The sequence below is a fragment of the Nycticebus coucang genome, chromosome 13 (genome assembly GCF_027406575.1).
Source record: "Nycticebus coucang isolate mNycCou1 chromosome 13, mNycCou1.pri, whole genome shotgun sequence".
Taxonomy (NCBI): domain Eukaryota; kingdom Metazoa; phylum Chordata; class Mammalia; order Primates; family Lorisidae; genus Nycticebus; species Nycticebus coucang.
Genome location: NC_069792.1, coordinates 92,440,973 through 92,463,096, shown reverse-complemented (window position 1 = coordinate 92,463,096; position 22,124 = coordinate 92,440,973). Strand labels below are relative to the sequence as shown.

Sequence of the window (22,124 nt, the reverse complement as noted above, 5' to 3'; positions counted from 1 at the left end):
TGTTACTGTCTCTTTGAGGATGCAGCTACCATGGGAATGGCCAGAACTCCTTGGGTAACAGCCAACGGAGAGACTTGGGCTTCTCCACTGTCTGTGCCCTGGGCTCAGACCATCGGTGAGAAAAAAACTGGAGGGCCGCCCTGGGAAGCAGGTCCCTCCACACCATCATCTCCTGCAGGGGCCGAGGAAGCCATGACCACAGTTAGCCTTGTGGGGCCTCCTGCTGGGATGACAGACGCACCTGGCAGCCCTCCCCAGACCAGCACAACCCCAGGTACGAAAGGAGGCTCGCTCCTTCCCTCCCCCTTTCAAATTTAAATTTAGCACTATCTTTAGCACTATCTTTCTAAATTTTTAAAATATAACCCACCTACAGGCATATAAATATAAGGAGCACAGTGATTATAAAGAAACACTTTCTCCTCCTTCCTTTCACCACACCCTGTTTGTCCCATCTTTGAATGAATGAGCTCCTGCTTCGCGAAGCCCATTCCTCAATTTCTTCTCCTTTTCCTTATTTTTCTGTCCATTAAATGAGTGACCCCTAGAAGTCAACACTATTTCCTCAAGATAGTTTGACTTCCTTTTTTTGGCCTAGTATTAATACGATTACATTAACAGTATTATATTATACACATATACAATGCACCATAACATACACCTTGGTAACATATACAGATATTATATCCATGCTAACATATCATCATGTAACGAGGAAGGCCTGAGCTCTAAAAAGCAGGGGGGAAATTGTTGAGTGCAATCTAAGTTTTGTATGTATGTATATATTTATGTGTGTGTGCATGTAACGTGTATGTAATAAATATGCAGAGAATAGGGCTCAGCCCCCCGTAACTAAATGGTTAGAGCACCACCACATGCACCAGGGCTGGTGGGTTCTAACCCAGCCAGGGCCTGCTAAGCAACAATGACAACAGTAACAAGAAAAAACAGCCTGCATTGTGGTGGGCTTCTGTGGTCCCTGCTACTGGGAGGCTGAGACAAGAGAATTGCTTAAGCCCAAGAGTTTGAGGTTGCTGTGAGCTGCAAGGCCACAGCAGTCTACCAAGGGTGACACAGTGAGATTCCATCTCAAAATATATATATATAAACAGAGAATAGAAAACAAAGCAAAATAAGACTGAAAAGAAATTCATAACATATTAACCTTGTACGTAAGACTGTACCTGGGAAGTACTGATTTTTATTTCTTTATTCCAGCTCCATGAATTTTCCACATTTTCTATTCCTACAAGGAGACAAAAGGTTTTATTTCTTTTTCAAATCTCTTACTCTGATACTTGCAGTCTGGCCAGAAGCCCTTCTTCTATGCCCACCAAGGTCAATGGAGGTCAATGGATGGTGACATTCTCATAAGCGTGCTGTCGGTGTCTGCAAACTTGACTTAACTCCCCTCTGGACTATGTTCTCCTCAAGACTTACGTACATCTTCAATCTCAGGTTCCTGTGAAACTCAGTAGGCAATCAATAAAAGTTGTCAAAATATTGAATTTCTTAAGGAATACAGGGAGAGGAGTATTGAAATTTTATAGATGTAAATGTGAAGTCTTAACTTCAGGCTCAAAATCTCAATTGCACAAACAGGCCAGGGAGAGCCATTTTGGTAACTCTCATTACATAGACACCTGACATGATGGCGTGAGTTCAGTTGGTTTAGGCGTGTGTGTGTGTGTGCGTGTGTGTGTGTGTATGTGTGTGTGTGTGTGTGTGTATGGGAAAGTTAAAGCTATTGCACTTTGGTTTGGTCAAGTGGACGACAGCAGTCAGCACGGTTCTGGGACTGTGAGCTCTGGTGTCTATTTCAGACATGGGCTGAAATCTTGGCTCTACCCCCCACTCTGTGTCCTTGGGCACTTTCCTTACCCCTCTAAGTCTTGGTTTTCTCACCCGTGAAATGGGAGATTTTAGACTTGCTCTGATGATTAACTTAGACCATGTCTGTCTCAATGCACCGTGCTGGGAAAGCTCTCAGTCAATGGCAAGTCCCACCCTACACACAGCGGCGGCTGCACGCTACCCGCAGCGAAGGCATTGCTGTTGGCTTCAGGAGACACACTTTGGAAAGGATAGTGGCAAACAAGACACCCTCCACAGGAGAGTGTGCATGTGCTTTTGTCCTGGGTCCCTTTCAGTACTAACCCTCTGTGATTTGGTAAACAAGCAAACTCTGCATGTGGGTGTGGCTAAGAACTACATAGAAACGCGTTCAGGCACAAGCATCCGCTGACTCCTGTGTTGGGTGTTTAAAGTCCAAAGCATGAAGGAAAATCAAAAGAAGACGCTGGCCCATCCTTAGAGAATTGCTAGATTGCTCCAGGGCCGTCCTCCCGCCTGTCATTGTTACTGTGTGAAGGTGTTACATGCTTATCTCTGGTGCTGCACTGGAGTGCAAGCCATGTTGAATTCGATGCTGCAATACCCAGAAGCCTAGCAGAGAAGCTTCATAAGTAACCTGCAGTATCTCCACTGTGTGGGATGGAGCCAGGTTCTGTGCCCTGCCTGCTACGTGGTCTCACCGCATCCCTCCCCCTCAGTCTCCAGCCACACAGAACTACTCACTGCTCATGCGTCAGGGTCTTTGCACATCTGCCTGGAAGGCCCATTCTCTTCACTAACTGCCATGCTACTTGTCCCAGAGGGGATGCCACCTGCCCTGGCCGTTTTGGGTGCCCATCATCTGTGCTCAGGTTGCATCTCAACCTCACTCCTTCTTTCCACGTGTCCACATGGGTGAAATTGCCTGTTTGATCTTCTCGACCCCTCAAAGGGGTCTGCTTTGCTGGTTTGGCCAGCGGCCAGAATCTTGACGAGAATGATTGAGTTTGATGTGTCCCCCAAACCAAGGCTTGATGAACATGCTAAAAAGAGGCCTTCCAGAGCTTCCCTGTGCACGTCACTCAGAGTACCACGCACCTCAAACTCACACAAATGGTGCAATTGCTAAGCAGTTGCTGGTTCTGCCTTCCTTGTGGTTACACTTCTGCAACGTTCTTGAATTTCAAATAGCACTTCAAAATGGTCTTGCACGCTTCAAACGACAATCATGTTTTTGACATTTTCTTTGACTTTTTGTCCATCACAGGGTAATGGTAGCATTCATTTGATTAACACCATTTTTTGAGCAAACCTCGTATGACACATTGCTACTGTAATTCAACTTCAAAAAGTAATTCATAGATAACGTCCCTTAAAATGTGTATGCATTATTTTGCAGCCCAGCACTAGTGGGTCGTCTGATGTGAACACCGAGACATTTTCTCTTTGCCCACAAGCCCCCAAGTTGGACACTTCTTGTTCCACACCATCACTGTCCCATTCAGTGTCACCATCTTACCAGTGTCAGCAGGCTTCCAACCAACCCATCATGCTATTCACAGTTGCCGGGGAGATTTGTCCATTTCCTCTTCTATACGGAGAGCACCTCCGTTGCGGCTCTTTCTTATTCAGCCCTGAATCCTCAGCACCCTTCTCAGTACATGGCTTAATCCATATTGGTTGAATTGGCAGGACTGGAGGCACAGGGCTTCCTCTCCTGATCAGGTTCCCCTAGAAAAGAGGCAGGCTCACCTCTCTTTCATCTCATCCCAGGAACATTCACTCCTGGTACACAGACCACAAGTCCAACCAAGGCATCAGCCCCCAAAGATCTACAGACAGGTAAGGACACCTCAGAGGAGAGAGAAACTCAATACCATGGGGAAAACATAGCCTGGGGGCAGGGGCATGGTGGGACAACAAACAAAGTTGGTTCTTGTTTAATACTTTATTGGTTCCAGCAGGAAAAGAGGCAGGAGAACTGGTTTATAAGCCTTGCTGTGCTGCTAACTTGCTGTGTGATCTTGTATAAATCACTTCCCTCTTTCTTGGTTACCATTTCCCTATATATTTTGAGAATGCTTTATCCTTAAGGTGTTATGATTCTCTGACTATGTGCACCACTCGAAGCTATGCCATTTGACTTTTGGAAGGCCACTCTTGCCCTTTGCAGGTGATCTTCCTGCAGATTGGCCATTCACCCCCAGGGAAGAACCAGTGCTGTTCCCAAGACCCCACCAAGTGTCAAGTGAGTATCAGTGCCCGGTCACCACTATTGCTTGGGCTTATTTTGAACGAGGTTGTATGGTACAATAAATTGAGGCTTATTTGATAAATGTAGGGTCAGAATGCTAGAATTTGAATCCTAGCTCACCCATTTACTGGTGAGATGGCCTCTAGCACTCAGCTTCCAGGATTTATAGTCCTCAATTGCAAAAGAAAAAGAATTGCAATTACTATGGGCCCTAAAAATGTCTGTGTTTTTCTCTCCCTTGTGGTTTTGTATTAAGTAAAATAACGTCTGGGGAAGTGATTTGGAGCTATAAGGCTCCGTATAATATAATTCAGTCACTTCTATAGAGTGGGCATCTACTGAGCAGCAGGCTGGGCACTTTCCAAATAGAAGGTGCTCTTACTATGAGCACAATGGCTGGCAGAGATGGGCAAGGGAATAAAAAAGGACTCCAAAATCCAGCCCCATTGTCTGGGTGTGGCTTACCATTGCTCTGTGTCAAAGGACACTGAATTCTTGTAGATCTGAAGAACAATTATTTTCAGGACTTCTCGTGGGTTTTCAGAACTCCAGAGAGAGGCTGGGGACTAACTCTCTGTGGCTTTGCTGCATAGACAGAGGCTCGGGGCTGACTTTCTGTGGCTTTGCTGCCTGGACAGAGGCTCGGGACTAACTTTCTGTGGCTTTGCTGCATTTTTTGCAGCTTTTGGTTGCCTCACTCTCTTCTTTCCCATTGAGTCGGTTTTCATAACAAAGAAATCTATACCAAGTCAATCATTCAGAGCTGGTTGGGTCCTCAGGCCCCTGGCAGTCCTGGCTCCCTTTCTGTACTCATTTCCTGAGTGTTGCTGGACTATCCGGGCATATGTCAACAGCGCATTATTAAACTGCGGGAGGCTGCTCCGTCTGCCTTTTCCTATCTCCTCAGATCTGCCTCAGCCCTGCTGTCAGCCTGCAGTGAATGGTGACTGGGCCTTTCAGACGTGGAGACATGATTATGCTACCAAAGGAAATGATATCCCGTTTTCCCCCAGGAATTCTTTTTAGCACAGTGCTAGTGCACATGGGGGCTTTTTGGATGGAGTCTTAGAAAACAAGTTAACTGTATGTACATCCGTGTCTACACCTACATGTCCATGTCCATACATCTGTATCCATATAGTTCTCTGCCTACTTATCAGCCTACCTAGCCGATATTTACCATATCTATCCATCCACCCACCCATTTGTCATCCCTTTATCTGTCATTTACCTTATCTATACGTCTAACAAATATTGATCATATCTGTCCATGCATCTTTCTATCCATTCACCTACCCGCCAAGCAGATAACTATCTATCTAGTTATCACTATCTATTTATTATCCATCCATCCATCTTTCATCCACCTATGTAATGAAGAATATAATTGTAAACTAAAGGTGCTCTGTGTCTTCCAGGAAATTATTCTGCACACACACACACACACACACACACACATCATGCCACAAAGTCTTTGCTGTTCACTCATTCATTCTATAAATACTTACTGAGCTCCTACTGTGTGTGAGGCACAGTGCAGGATCCATTCTTACTTTCTCCTCACAATAATTCTGGAAAGTAGAAATGTTATCTTCATGGAGCAACTCTAGGGAATCGTACAGATAAAAGGAAACCGCATTTCCAGCCAGATTTGTCTAATTCTAAGGCTTGTGCTCATTCCACCCCTCTGTGTTCTCTCTCCTGAGATGTGCCATATACGCCAAAAATAAATAAATAAATAAATAAAGGCTACAGTTTAAGAAGGAAAGTAGTGAGTTTCTTAAGAGAAGAAGCAGTAAATGCTACGTGTCCAGAGATGAAGAGATGATTTCCAGCTGGGGGCATCATTCAAGAGTTTATTGGCTAAGAAAGTGGCGTCTGGACAAGGTTACCTCTACCCATGCATCCCCACCAGAGGCAGAGCGTAAGCAAAGGCACTGTGGTACAAAAGGACTGATGTCTCCCAGGGACAGAGGGAGGGCCCTGCAGCTAGAATAATGGTGCCGAAGGTGAGAGTGGTATCAAATGAGGCTGGAGAGACGGGCAGGAGTGCGATCACCGGGCCTTGTCACCACTTCAAGGAGAGGGATTGTCTTCTGAGCCAGGTGAGAGTGACATCATCAGATTTGTGTTACAAAACAGGTTCTCTGAAGGCAGAAAAGAGATTACAGGGGGTTGCTGGGAGTGGGGAGACTGGCGAGGAGACTTCTGTGCTAACAACAGCCAGTGGGGCTGGGTGGTGATTATGGCAAGGCAACATGTATATGGGGGGTACAATTTTTCTTTTGCCTGAAGTTACATTATGACTCAGCATGGCATGGTGGTGATTGTGTAATAGGGAGGCTGTGAGTGATATTTAGGAAAGAAAATCAAGAGGATGTGATGGTCATGGAGCGAGCACAAGAGGGAAGGAACCATGCCCAAGTTTGAGCAACTGAGTAGATTTCTGAGCATCATTTCTCATGTTAGAGAAATGTGGTGGTAGTGCACTAGGGAAAGGGGGCATAGGAATCGAACCCCAGGAAAGATAATTATGTCCATGTAGTAAAGGGTGGTGGATAGGGGCATGAGCTCCAGAGTCAGAACTTGATAGGGTCACTCCCTGTTGTATTACTTATCTGGCCTCAGAATCACTCAGACTCTTAGTATCTTCTATATACTTCTGTAACCACCTCGCAAGATTTTATAAGGATTAAATGAAATAACGTATGCAAAGAACTTATGCAAGGGCCTGAGATACATCAGGTGCTCAATAAATATTAGAGAAAAGTCATGCTATATTGGTGGAAATTGACAAGTGTTCGGGAAGGTTTAATGTTCTAGTTGACTCAGGATAAAATATTTCCTTTCTATCATTTTTCTTTAAGTCTTTTTCTGACAGTAGGGGTCTCTTCTCCACTCTAATAAATATAATACTGCTAAGTTACAGTTTTCAAAACTATAAAAACATGATTCATAAAGATACCAAATGAATACATGTTAACATCTCAATAACGTTATTTAACTTATCAATTAATAAGGAAACCAGGAAGATGAGAGAATGTCATAGGCAGTCAAAGGAATTTTCAATTAATTTCAAATTAATTTGCTATCCTATACTGCTATTAATTTGATATCCTATACTGATAATTTTTAACTGAGCAAAAATCTTCTACCATGCAAAATTCATTCACATTGCTATGGACAGAAATTATCTGCATCACTCTTAGATAAGAATCGTGTATATTTCCATCAGTTAACCTTTACCCCTTCAGAGTTGTAAAATGATCTGTCCAATAGAAAGTCAATTAATGGTGTGCACTCCTATATGACCAATCTCCAGACAGTCTACTGGACAATAACTGAACTATACTAGTGATCCTTTTTGCTTATTTCTAGGTTTTAGGTCATTTTTTGATAGTGATTAGTGCTTCTTTGTTGGAAAATTATCAGTAGTATCCTAATATAATCTTCCAGTCCCTAAAAGGTACATTGTGGGAGAGAAAGGCCTTTCTCTTTTTATTCATTGTTATAGCCCTATTGGTGTGAGGCATGTAGAGAGTGCTCAAGAAATTTTTAGTAAATAAATCAATATAATAGTTATTATTTATTGTTCATTTCTATGATTGTCTCATATAATCCTACCAGTCACCCTATATGACAAGAAGGGGTCTGCTTTTTTTCCATATAAGAAAACATAGCTGTAGCCAGAGGAAGCTGTGCCAGCCTCAGGAGATCCCAAGGAGATGGAACCTTAAAAAAAAATCTATTGTTTCCTTCTTTTATTGCTTGCCTCCTTCTCCTTAAGAGCCACATATTAAGCAACAGTGAAATTTGGTTCACTGAAGCATACTTAATCTTCAGTTTATGGAGACAGAGAACTCACAAACTCAGAACTTAGTTCCCCAATGACCCAGCAGGCTGGTTTCATCTTTCAACCACCTGTGCCTCCCTTCTCTCCCCCTTGTACATGGGCACGCACACATGTACATGCACAGACACGCAAACATACACACATACCTGTACACACAGGCACACATACACATTGTGCGTACACATACCCATAGCCTCTGTACTCAAATTTTTCTCCATTTTCCCTCAGTAAGCCAACCCCTTCCATACTGTTGAGTCCTCGGTATACTCTGTCCCTTACACCAGAAATGCCCTCCATGCGATGTATTTCTCATCAGTGTTTTAGATCTTTGTTCAATATTTGATCCTCAGAGAAACTATCTCTGATGTCCTTCAGGAACTTGATCCCCACCTTCTCTCCACCTAGTTTTAAGAGGCAATGGTGAAGCACCCCTATGTGTGCCTGTCTGTCACAGAACTACCTGACATTAGACTGGATTCACCTGGTACAGAGCTTAACAAAAGGGAGATGCTTGCTAAAGCCTCATGGATTTGACTGCTCTAAAATTGTATCTTCTAGGGTGCCCTCAGCCCCTCCTCAAAGAGGGGGCCATGGCAGCTGCTCCTCTCACGCTGGCCGTCCAAAAGCTCAACCAATGCTTGATGGAGCTGTGCCGCTTCTTTCAGCAATGCCTCTGCCGGAGCCAGATGAATCCCAGGACAGAGGCCCTGAGGTAACCTGGCCCAGGGGCAGATTTTCACATCTAATATTTATAAGCTTCTTTTTCTGTATGACTTCTCTGCAGGCCATGAGGTAGTCAGACACCAAATAATCTACACACAGGTGGCAGGGGGTACATCAAGGAAAGGAGTTTTAGTGATTCCTCTACTAGATAGTCACATTCTTGAGATCCGTCATAGAACCTAATTCATATCTGGGTCTCCAGAGCCAATTGCAGGACCTGACATAAGAAGTACAACTGAGTTGAATTGAAATGAAGATGAGTAGTATCCAACTGAGTTGGGTTGAGTTGTGCTGAGGAGTTGAGTTGTGTTATGTTGAGTTGAGTTGAGTTGTATTGAGTTGTTGAGTTGAGTTGTGTTGAGTTGAGTCGAATTGAGTTGTGCTGAATTTAATGGTGTTGAGCTTGTCTTGTCAAGAAGAATTACTTCAGAGGACTTTGACTATTCCTTGAACCCAGTTCCCTCAGCCTGATGATATTTGCTAGAAGAGAATAATCAGAGGATTTGTCCCTGCATCTGAAGGAAATGTTTTTCATAAATTTCTAGCAGTTATCTTCTAGTCAAATGAAAAGTTTGTAAAAATAAAATTAGAAAGCAAATCCCACCTTATTTTAAGAAGATGTAGGCATGGACATTTTTCTGCCCTGAAATGTTTACAAGCTTTTATTTCTTTATTTTTTTTTTCTTCTGCAATTTATTCTTGGGTATAAACCCAGCACCAAGTAACACAGAATAGATAAGTATTCCTGCAGGCTAATTTCTAAGATCTTTAATGTTATTTTCAAAGTCTATCCGCAAAATCCAACAGGTTTTGAAATCTCCATTATTCTCTCCTCTGAACCCCAAGCTCCGGTGTGCTGCCTTTTCCCTTCAACCCTTTCTTTTCCTGATATTGGATTTCTTAGTGTGGACTCCTCAGTGTGGACATTTCCTTCATCCAAAAAGGGCAATAAGGAAGACCCAGAGACCCAAAGAAGAAGAAACTTTCACAACAATACTTTCTATATTGCCTAGGATGAGCCCACTTATTAGGACTTTTACTCACTAATTCTTGGAATCAGCAACACCTGTTCTCTCCTACATATCAGTGATGCAATGGGATAAGCCATAAGGATACACAGGTGACTCAGAAGTAGTCTGATGGTTTATAACTGGGGAGAAGAAATGGTCACATAAAGAAAAAATGTAATATAGAAGGTGATAGAATCAAGCCATGTACCCAGGCAAAAGCCTGTTCAACCATATCCCATTGGGGGAAAATATCACATTTGAAAACATTCATAGTGTAGATATTGGCTGAATCAATCAAATGAAGACATGCATTTCCAGGGAGAAGTTCAAGTTCAAATTGGAGCAATGAGGCATCTGTCCACCTGGACTTGTCCCTTCCTTTCCCTGTGTTTTCAATGAATGCATGAATTGAATGCACTTTCAATGAATGGTGAATTGTTCCATAAACTCATCTACTGAATTCCAAGAATTCCAGAGTGGGAGGGGGTGTTACTCAGAATGTTTGTTGAATAAATAACACAGCCTCTATGATAAAAGAGAGAGAGAGAGAAACCAACTATTTAGTGGAGAAGTTGGCAATGTAAAGAGATAAATTTCAAAGCAGTTGACAAGTGCTATTATAACAGATCGGAATAACATGCTGTGGAACCCCAGAGGAAACACCCAACAGGGTTGGATAGAGGAAAAGAAGTTTTCCCAGGAGAAAACAGGGGAGGTCACTCTAGGCAAAAGAAAAAACATGTGCAAAGATGGAGTGACAGGTCACCTGGACACCTTAGGACCACTGAGATGTTTAATGTCCCTGCAGCAAAGATGGAAGAGAACTGTCTCAACATATGTTCCTGTTCAGGACAACCTTGCCCTTTCAAACACCTGGGTTACCTCTTACACATACAAATAATTTGTCTTTGGCTTTTGCTGTAGATCTCCATCTATCCTGCCAAGTCTTATATTCACTCCTCATTCAGAACAAATATGACATATGGAACCCTTGAATTTTGGCCCTCAACTCTGATTTTTAAACTGAGACACCCTAAACTCCCTCTCTTCACATCATCTCCCTCCCCTGGTCATCTCTTGAAATCTTTCCAGTGTAGGATCCCTAACACCACCCTTGGGACATACACTTCCTTCTCGCAGGGTGTGAGAGCCCTGGTCCCTTCCCCTCCTGGTATCTTACAAACTTTCTGCCTTCGGCCCAACTCAAGTGTCCCTGGCTCCTGCTCTGCCCAGGCTGCAGCTGACCCCACAGAGGGTGTAGCGGCTCCGGTCTGGCTCAAGTGGCTGGTGCAGTGGTAAGTGCTTCAATACTGCAGCTCATTCTGGCTGTGGAATTGCAGCTGATTTCTGCCTTCAAGAACAGGCCACCTTAACAGCTGGTTTCCTTCTAAGTCCATCAAGCCTTTTCTGCATGAGAAATGCTTCCTGTAGTCTAGGCGAGGGATGCATATTCTTGTCCTTAACAGGATCTTGACTCTATTCCTTGCAAAGTAATAACAATGGCCACTTGTCTATCATTCATTTCCCTCACTATATGCCTGAAGGATCCCCCTGTCAGAGAGCTTAGTAATGGGACATGTCATGTTGAAATAGTTCCTCTCCTAATCATAGAGGCAGAAAATTACCATTTAGCCTGTGAGTCATGTACTCTGTCAAAGTGAATTAAGGCACAAAATGGCATCTCTTTTGTTTGTGAAAGTGTGGGTTCTGTTTCTGCGGTTGCTAGAACCTATGTTTTGTTTGAAGCTTCACAGAACACCTTCGTTTGGACCATGTTTGTCCATGTAGTAACATCGTTTTCAAAAGCAAATAATTCCCCAGGGTAGTTAGTTTGATAACCTCTCCTGGTGGAAGCTTCCTGAGAAATTTCGTGGCTGTTGTAATGAGAAAATATGCCTTACACATTGTCAAAATAGCTGAGGAGGAATGAGATTAGACCATAAAATCGAGGCTACCCCCAACATGTAAGTAGCTTACTATACTGTATGTCGTAAGGAGGATGGGCTTGAAGATTGGGTTTAATTTAGGCTCTGCCACTTATAAGCTATGTGGTCCTGGGATAGTCATTTAGTCTTTCTGAACCTCAGTTTGTTTGTGTACCAAATGGGCGTGTAGTCCTCTGTGTTCCAGGCCACACAATTCCAGGAGCACGCTCCCACAGAAGGACAGCAGCATTGTTGCCTGTACTGACAGTGTTGTGAGAACAAAGTGAAATGAAATGAAATGATGCATCTAATTGTTCTTCCCTGGTGCCTGGAAACGGCCCTCTGCAGTTGCTGCCGCAGACAATGCTGTGGGTGCTCTCTCGTCCACTCCCACCACCAAGTCTGTATCCACCTCTAGCACACACTGCGTGTTGTTGCTATGGCAACTAAATGCCTGGTGGCCCTGTCAGCTGTTGAGCTGACCAAGCTTGACATCCTCTCTCTTACGCTTTTGAAGGTCTCCTTAAGAGTGTGGGGTCTCAGCTCAGAGGAAAAGCAGCCCTGGTTGTGTCCAGCCTTGGCCTCCTGACCCTCGGGTCCATTTCCTGCTCGTCCTCTTTTCTGCTCTTTAGTGAAGAGGGCCAAGTTATGCCGACTGCATTCCCAGAACACCTTGCTGACAGCCTTGTGTTAGTTTGCCGAGTGGAAGAGATTGGTAGGAGATTGCGGGGTAGTATAGGAAGAAGCCAGAGAACTTCTCCCTGTGTCTCTCTGCTTTGGGCAAAGTTTCCAAAAACAGCTCTGTCTCTTCTGCGGTTCCAGCTTCTACAAGGAATCCTTACGATGGCTTCGGCTCTGTACCCCCAGACTCAAATACTGGTCTTAGTGCCTGTTCAGTGACTGTGTACTCTGGCATGGAGTGGCTCACCTGGGTTAAAATCCAGCACTACCACTTGGAAGCAGTGTGTCCTTGGGCAAGGGGGTTAATCTCTCTGCCTCAGTTTCCTGAGTTTTACATGTCCTTGAAAATTGGGAGTGATAGTACCTGGGAAATCTTTACAATGAGCTGCATTTGAGAAGTTGGTTGCAAAATGGTAGGAAAATTAGAAAATGTTTAGTGCCACCACCTCATAGATCAGACAAGGGATTGGAAAGAAGATGAATTCCCAGAGTCATACCTGGAGTCAGTGACACAGCCTGCAGGGAAAACTCTCCTTCCTGATAACGTGACACTGATCTTCCCACTACAGCCCTTCAGAGCAACTCCTGTTGCCCTGACCAAGAGCAGGATATTCGCTCATGAGGTGCTGCATTGTTGACAGTAGCAGACCTCTACCCCCTCTCTCCCCACCGCCCACAAAAACAGACGTGCACCATCATTTATTGAGCACCTCTTATATGCTGGGCCCTGTGCATGAACTTTACACATTTTATCTCATTTAATCCTCTTATAACCTGTGAGTATAGATTCTTTTATTTGCCTTTCATATACATACACACATATATATAAGTATACATATATATGTACACTAAAGTCCAGAAAATTAAGTTATCAGCCTGAAGTCTCACATCCTACCTACTAAGTAGTGGACCTAGGACTAAAAATAAGTCTTGCTAACCCCCAAATATGAGCTTTTACCCACACAGCGTCCTCTCCTACCTCTCCTCTGAAGCTCTATGAAGACAAACGGGTTCCTCACTATGGACAATTGGCCATACATTCATATTTATGTACTTACTTATTTTTACGCTGGCTGCCTTCTAATCACAGGATAGTAATTGCTCCCAACTCTGGTTTAAATCTTCAGGTACTGTCCTGAGTACTATTCCTGGTATCTGAAGAATGCAACGTATGTCTGTCAGAGGGTGAAAAGGCTGTTGCACTCTCACAGTACGTACACTGCTTTCCTGCGTTGTGACTTCACAGTGAATGCATTATAGCAAAGCATCCTGTCACTCAGAGTGATTTTCCTGCCCTAGCAGGAGGCCGTGGAAATGTCACAGCTCACCCAGTCATTCATTCATGCTGGAGTCTAGTATGCCTGATTCCCCTTCAACTAACAGCTTGACGTTTGCAATAAGGTATAAGAAAGAAAAATGCAGGTGGGCCAGTGCCTGTGGCTCAGAGGAGTAGGGCGCTAGCCCCACATACCAGAGGTGGTGGGTTCAAACCTGGCCCCGGTCAAAAACTGCAAAAAAGAAAATAAAAATGCAGGTGTAAGCCTGACCAAGCACTGTTGCTCTCTGTGGGAACTCAGGCATGTCTGCTAGCCTCTGAGTCCCCAAGTAAGCTGTTAATACAGAAAGGCAAACAAAAATATAACTAAAGACAAACCTACATAAACACTGAAATTCCTGACTAAAGAAAAATGGGTACAAATAATTGAGGGAAAAGAAAGCAGCGTGAAGTGGGCGTGTGATGCCCAGTCTCCATCCTGACGGCTTCACAGCCTCACTTGCCCTCAGATGTGTTCAGCATCAGCTTTGTTTTTTCCTCCCATATCTGCAGACAAAAGTGTCTGCAGGTCCCCAAATCAATGGCTTATCCATTTTATCATGTCAAGGGACTCAGGTCCTCCAAAAATCATGGAACTACAAAGTATACCAAAACCTGTGGGAAACCCCTTCTTAATGTAGCCCAAATATAAGCTGAGTGTTCCTAGAACCTAGGACTGGCAATGTTTTACATTTAAACAAACAGACTACAGGCGAGCTATCCAATCTTCTCTCCCGCCCTTGTAAAACATCAGGTGGGATCCCCGGGATTCCCCACAACACTTCTTAGAAACTCCTCTTGTTCTTTTCCCTCCGTCGTCTCCCACGTCTCACAAGCCACCATTTCAGAGCCTCTCTTTATGCCTCATTTTCCAGCCTGTCACTCAACGACTGTCCCAAAACCAAGCTCTCTGGAGCTTCTCTCTCTCCACGGGCCTCCTCTGCTTGCTTTGATTTCCTTCTGCCTCTGTTCTCTGTTTATGCTCTCAAAGGCAGCTTCGCTATGACTTACACGAATCCACCAGCTCACTTTTCCCGCCTTCTCTTTGTACCCTCGCCTACCCCTCTGTTAAAAAATAGATGAGGAGCATTAAGAGCGGAAGGTTCAGAAATCAAGGCCAAAACCCCTTTACCTGGTACGCAGGGGAGGGAATAGGAAATCTTCCAAACATACAGTTCAGTAGTTTTTCTTCTCACTTCTCTGTAAGTCCAGCATATTGCATTTACTGAAGGTTTTAATGAGTTTAATTAATGTCATGCAAACTGAGGGTGCAAATTAGATACAGCTGAGTGTCGGGAAAAGTACTCTGAGCAAAGGGTAGAGAAATATGGGCTGCTCCTTACTCAACTTTGCAGCTAACTGGAGGGGACCCCCTCCCACTCTCTGACCCTGACTCTGAATGACTCCTGTCTGATGCACCATCTCATACCTACACCCTGAACCAACACTGGAGCTGTTTGAGTTTAATTCATGACTCTGTAATATTTCTGTCTCATTACCCTGAGTTCTTTCTCATTTTTTTTTTCAGCCTTAAAACAAAAATGCCTTGAGAATATCTGCAAGTCTGTGTAAGACCTTGAAAATAATACTAGAGCCTAACTCTCACTCCAGGGCACATCCACTCACCCTGGCTCGTGTCTCAAGGGGGCTATATTCGCAGGATTCACCCAGGTTCCAACGAGATCATCAATTGATTGAAAGTGGTTGTTTGGGGGAGTAATACTTATGTCTGTCCTGAGAATCTGTGTAACATATTGAGGGTAGAAAGCCCCATGTTGGAGGCATCACAAACAATGCAGCAACACCAGAAGCCCCTGTCTGCTTCAAAGCCAAGGAAACACGATACCTGTGCACAAGAAACTCCTGTGATGCTCACAGCAATTCTAATAGAAAGGATTGGGGGTGAGTGGGCACACTGGCCTAACCAACCTAGTCCTGGCACAGTACCTGAGGTAACTTAGACCTGAGACTTTCAGAAAACAATGAAAAAAGTTGATTAAGAAAGAGGGAGTCCATGCTCTGGAGAGAGTCGCATAGAATTTTTCTGTCCAGTTAACTAAAACTTGCTTATATACAACTAGTCAAATTTGTCATACTATGGGATCTAGATAATATTCCAAGCCGCATTAAGTAGCAGATGATGGAAATGTCCCATGGGGAGGCAGTTTGGAGAGTTGTTTTTATTGCTACCTTCTCTGGATTTCTCTTTTGTGGGTCCCACTATATTCAGGGGCCCCAAGGGCACTGTCAGGTTCAGTGATTCAATAGACGGACTCCTGGAATTCAGAAAAACTATTATGTTTATTTTTGTCATTGATTACAACAAAAGGCTACAGATAGAAATCAGCAAAAGTGAAAAGCATTGAGAGCAGAGTTCCTGGGAGCCTGGCCGTGAGCTTCCAGTCTTCCTCTCCAAGGGGAGTTGTGCGGTCAGTGCTTAATTCTCCCGCAACGTGTGTAACGGCACTTACGAGTGCAGTCCGCCAGGAAAGCATATCCAAGCCTTGGTGTCCTGCAATTTCCCTGGGGGTCAGTCATGCAGGAATGGAGTGCTTGCCTGCACGGCCAGACATAGGTACTGTCTCCAGTCCCTTGAGAGCTCTGCCTGAGACTGCATGACCTAAGGTCCCCACCATCGATCCCACTGTGAGCATCAACCATCTGGCATTGCCCAAAGCCCCAAGTGTACAAAGACACTCATGGGGCAGAACATTCCTAGGGTTGAGGTTTGCCCTCAGGAGCTGGTCAAAGGCCAGAACTCCCTCTAGAAGGTGCAGGGTTTGAACATTCTGTATGTGCTGAGTCCGCCCTTTGCTGAGCACCCACACTCTGGGGTGTCCCCTTCACTTTATCAGGTCCTGTGTTTTACTATCTTCAGGTTTTTGGCTGCTCCGACGTCCACGTAGATGCTGAGCCTCTGAGCCGAGCATCCCTAACCATGTCTGCCCAGATGTTTTGTCCCTCATTACCAGGGGTAGCTTTCTTCCTGATACATCCGGTGCCCCTTCTCCACTCTGTCACCTCAGGACCCTGAGTGGCTATCAGTTATCCCCATTCTGTGACCTGGGGCTGCCCTTTTGTGAGGAAAGTCACTTTCTATTCACGATCCAAGTAGGACAATTTTCTCCCATGGAAGACACTTGACTGCCCTGGCACTAGTTGTCTGTAAAGAGTAAGGTGCTTGGGGAGGTAGAACTTGAACTTTAAGTAGAGGAGCAGCCAGTCACTCCTCTGTCTAGTCATATATAGTGAGATTTCTTTTTAATCTCCAGAACATTTGAGTTTATGTAAATGTCAATCTCATAAATACCTACTGTCATGACTTTGGGGCTCCAGTTTGCAGAGAAGAAGACAAAGAAAATTTTCCAGGGGGGACAGGGACTCCTACTAAATAGGAATCAAGAGGAAAGGCCCATTTGATAAGTATGTGTTCATTTGATTAGACCCACACATTGACATGAATTAAGGTAAGGATCCCCAAGGTTCCTCAAAGAGTAACTTACCCTAAGGAATGAACTGTGGGCCTGTGTTTGACACCAGGGCTACTCACTCATGGGGAAAGCCCACTTGGACATGGCTACCACATACCTTGGGGGAGTAAACATGACTGTAACTTACAAAGCTCAATCCTGCAGTATTTCTGAGGCCTGCACATGGATCCAGCCCAGTACCAAAGACAAAGGCTCAAAGGACCATATAGGACCAGTTTTCTATGTCACCCCATCTTTCATAACAGCAGCAGTGGCCGGAGAAAAACAGGGCTCAGGAGTGAACTGACCAGTGCCTGGAGCCCATGGGTCTCCTGGAGTTTAGGGGAGGTCTATCCCCTCCTCAGCGGAGTAAATCCTGAGTCAGGGGGTGACTCAGGCAACAGGGTGGCCTCCGAGTTGCTGCTGCACTGGAGTTCCTACCACTTGGTGCATCTGTGGCCACCAGTGGTGCAGGACTGATGTGGGACCAAAGATGGGACAGTTATTGTACCTGAGCTGATGAAGGAGATTGTTCTTACGCTTGGAACATCATTAAACTGCATTCTTCCTGGCAGCCAAGGTGCAGTTGCATTTCTGTATATTCATTCATGCACAAAAGATCAGTTCAGTTGGAAAAAGAAAGAGCGAGGAGACGAGGGAAAGAGGGAGAGAGGGAGGGAGAGGAAGAGAGAAAGGGGGGAGAAAGAGAAAGAGAGGGAGGGGGACAAGGACAAGAAAAGGGAGGGAAGGGGGAGGAGGGAGGAAAGAAGCCGGTGTCTGTGTTTCCCGGCCCCAGAGCGCGTCTCCTACTTCCGCATAGGTACACTTGTGCTATGGATTTGTGTGAGTGAAGAAGTCAGGTGCTGTTATAACAAAATCTGCAATGCTTTTTTTTTTTTTTTTTTAAGACAGAGTCTCACTCTGTCACCTGGGGTAGAGAGCTGTGGCATCATAGCTCACTGCAACCTCAAAGTCTTGGGCTCAAGCGACCCTCTTGTCTCAGCCTCCCAAGTAGCTGAGAGTATAGGCACCTGCCACAATGCCCGGATAGTTTTTCTATTTTTAGAAGAGATGGGGTCTCGCTTGGTTCAGGCTGATCTCAGACTTCTGAGCTTAGTGGATCCACCCACTTCAGCTTCCCAGAGTGCTAGGATTACAGATGTGAGCCACCGCACGCAGCCTGAAATCTGCAATTCTAAATACTTAATTTAGAACAGACTTTTTCTCCTCTGTCCGGGTTCTTGTGAAAACTTCCCTCTCACATTATTCCACCAACGGAATAATGAAGGCCAAGCTTTCAGGGACATTGGAGGCCAGTGGTTCTCAATCAGGAGTGATTTGGCCTCCCCTGGGACACAGGGCTCCGTCCAGAGGCATGTTTGGTTGTCACAACTTGGTGCGGAGTGCCACTGGCATCTCATGTGTAGAGACCCGGGATGCTACAGTATGCAGGATGGCTCCCATGCAAAAAAAGAAAGGTTTGGCCCAAAATGCCAACGTAAGATTAAGACATCCTGTTGGGGGCAATGGGGAGATAATGAACCTTCTTCTCCAATCCCCATGAAACGTCTAGAACAACACACCTGTGCGGGCTGTCATCACGCCTCAGAACTGCACAGTAGCTACACTCTCGGAATGCTGCAAGGTGGATTTTGTTATGTTGAGCCAAATGTCCCTGTTGACCTGGTAGTTTTAAACACAGTGGGCCTTCTGTGCTAATTAGAAGAGAGTAGGGGCAACACAGCCACATGCCTTAGTGCGCACACACGTGATCCTGAACAACAGCTGATGGTCTTCAAACCAAAGCTTCCGGGAACAACGACAGCTACCGACGAAGAAACCATTCAGTGGCTTCTGTAAAGCCTCACCTGATCCCTGACTTAATCCTCTGAGGGGTCATCTTCTGCAGGAGGCAGCGGCAGGTGAGCAGCTCAGAGGGTTCATGGCCAGGCCAACCGGCATCCCAGAATGACCCATCACACCTGAGCTTTGACAGATCCTTCAACCTCAACACAGTTTTTTCTCATCTGTAAAACGGAGCTCCATTGCTCCATTCTGAGAACAGCAATGGTGGGGCTGCTCTAGGGATGGTGAGGCCATCAAACATTTGTGGCACATTATGTTAGTTCTCCTTGTTAAAACCAGGAAAGAAAACACTTTCCAAGAGGATGTGAAGAGGAGGAGAGAGGAAGCAGGACTCAAATAGCGCCCGCACACGCGGGACAAGGCTTACTGCCTCCTGCTAACCCTAGGAAGCCAGGACTGCACGGTGACATGGTCAAGGTCACGCTGTACTCTAGCAGGGCTGGCAGTAGAACCTAAGGTGTCTGATCAGGAAGCCTCACCGCACCCTGCCCCACAGCTTGGGCAGCAAACTCCCAGAAAGAGGCATCAAATTCCCAGGTCTGAGGTCAAGACCATATATGCAGAATCACCCCAGTGAGCCTCCTGCTGAAGAATTAACTAGACCAGACAAAGGCAGTCCTTTTCCTTGTGGGGAGCCCACGTGACCTTCCTAAGTCTTTCATCCCTCAGAGTTCCCCTGCTCACCCTGAGACATAATCCAGGGGCCTCCAAGCCTTTGAGGTGCCGTGGGGTGGTGTGGAACAGGCCCCCATTGTTCTCTAATTACACCCTGGGTCTCCTCCGAGCTCGAGATGTGGCCTCTTAATATGTAGTCCTGGCCTGTTCCGAGCTTCTGTGTTAAGAGGCCGCCCTCCCCTCGGCAGCCCACCTGCCCTGCTCATGAAAGGCTGCTTTCTTATGTGAGGAGGGGAGACGGTCATGTGACTAGGGGTCTTTCCTTGGGGTATAAAGGACTCAGGCTCCCTCTGTTCTAAGCCATGCATCCTCCAACTGCATTCAAGTGGAACATTCACGGTAGGCACCCAGCTCTGAGGGGGTGGGAGCCAAAGAGGGAAGGAGGGGGGAAAGGGGGATGGAGGGGAAAAGTGGGAGAGAGGGAGGAATGGACAGAGAAAGAGGCACAGGGATGGATGGAGAAAGAGAGGAGGGAGAGAGGGAAGCAGGGAGGATGCAGTCAAGGGAACCCTAAGCCTGTCTGCGAGGCGATACAAGGCCACACGGGCGGCACCCGGTGAACTCACCTAAGGGAGAGATCTCCCACCCCCGCCAGTGAGGATTCTGCAGACCTGTGCCGGCTGGCGGCCCTTCCCAGGGCAACAGCTGGAGAAACCATCACCATTAACTCTGGGCAGTTCTTCCTGCTATGGGCCAGGCATGAGGTTCTGCCTTAACCAGAGTTTCCCCTGTAATCCGTAGGATTACACGCATTTCATTAGCCAGGAAAATGGCTCAGGGCACCCCACAAGCAAAAGAGCCTGGGTCCGTCCAGCTAGCAAGGCCTTGCTCTTAAACATTGCCTGGGCTGCTGCAAAATTGACCAGGGCTTCAAACCTGGCATGCAGACTGTAGTGAGGCCTGAGGGACTTTCTCAGTCCCACAAGGACAGCACCAGCCCCCGGGGCCATGGCAGCCCCAGAAGCCTCCTTGGGCAGATTAGGGGAGAGAGAGAAGGTCCTTCCTTTGGGTGGACATAGCCCTGTACTGGCTTGGCCAAAACAAGGGTCCTGGAGTGCAGCAGCCCTGGTCGCCCCAGCCCAGGACCTGAACATGCATGTCCCCCAGATTCAGTCGCCATCCTGGTCACTCAGGGCTGACCATGTGCCGCCACCTTTCTGGCTGACACTGTGACTTCCCTTTTCTGGGCTCTGAGTGAAAGGTTGTCATCTGCTGTGATAACACACCCCAGGGAGTGGCTGGACAGTCTGAGGGTCCTCCCAAGAGAGTATCACCAATGATTATGAAACTTCGGTGCATAATCACTGGGCCTCTTAGTTTGGATTGAATGACCAGCCTGGCAGTTAGGGTCATAGACGTAGAGCAAAGACTTAAGTTGGACTGGCCCACCTCAGCTGGAGTCCTGGGTCTGCCCATTGCCATAGTGCCTCTTTCTGGGCAAAAGTGACTTTGGAAAGTGACTGACCATCTGAGAGTCCCCTCAGACACTAGAAAATGAGGTATGTGATAGTAAACATCTTTGGGTGCTGATACCAGATGGTACACAGGGTGTGCTCAGCAGAGCACTTGGCACCAGGAATGACCCAATACATGAAAATGTGTGCTTAAAGAAATCAAGCCCTAAATTTTATAACTTACTTTTTAAACACTGTGGTAAAACTCACATGCTAGCGACCTTCTTAGCCGCCTTTAAGTGCACAGCCCAGTAGCATTAAGTACATTCGCTTTTTTTGTATAACCATCACCACCATCCACCTCCAGAACTTTTACTCTGCATCCATGAAGTGAGAGCTCCCTGATCATCCCTCTCTGTAACTTGCTTATAAAAAACAAATTAGGGCAGGGCCAAGGTTATGTCTGTAATAAGGTCACTTTTGCTCATTTGTATTCAATAAACATAACCAAGGAGGCGGAAGGTGAACCTTGCCCTCAGCCTGTCTTACGGGAGCTGCAAGATGACCCAGGGGAAGGTGCCCCAGAAAGAAGCATCACCAGAGAAAAGGAGCAGAGAGCCACTGCGCTGACCTGACCCGCCTTCACCAAATGGGGACTCCCACTCAGATCAGGAATTAGGTAACAGCAGGGAGGCCTTCACGGTCACAGCTGCTGTGTGTAAAGCCTTTTCCTGCAGGCAGACGCTGTAACTGTAATTCCCACTGTTTCTAAGCAGGCACTGTGGTAAGTGCCTCCCACAGATCAACTCACCGCAGTCCTCACAACAACTCATGGGTTGTACTCTGATTATGATAACACTGGACTGGGAGTCATGAGACTGGAAAGTGGCATATTTTTCCCATAATTTTTCCGGTCTTTGAGCTTCAGTGATCTCATCTGCAAAACAAGAGTTTGGAGTAAGTGATTCCAGTGTCCCAGCCTGCCACCCAGTTCAGACGTGTCCTGGCATTCCCTCATGATGTGATGGTAACTATAAAAAAATCGTGATACAGTGTCATGTAGTGACTAAATTGTCCAAGGTCACATTGGCCTCAGTCATGTGGACGTGACTGCAAAGGGGTCTC

General features: G+C 45.8%; 1 protein-coding gene across 1 annotated transcript in view; it reads left to right on the top strand.

The window, feature by feature from the left end:
• The window catches only part of HHLA1 (HERV-H LTR-associating 1), a 31,724-nt gene extending 16,558 nt beyond the window's left edge, over positions 1 to 15,166 (top strand). The window contains 6 exon segments of the mRNA XM_053559623.1: positions 26 to 274; positions 3,607 to 3,675; positions 4,007 to 4,081; positions 8,499 to 8,652; positions 13,407 to 13,489; positions 15,123 to 15,166. Of these exon segments, the coding sequence (XP_053415598.1) occupies positions 26 to 274; positions 3,607 to 3,675; positions 4,007 to 4,081; positions 8,499 to 8,652; positions 13,407 to 13,489; positions 15,123 to 15,166 (674 nt within the window).
• The last annotated feature ends 6,958 nt before the right edge of the window (positions 15,167 to 22,124 follow it).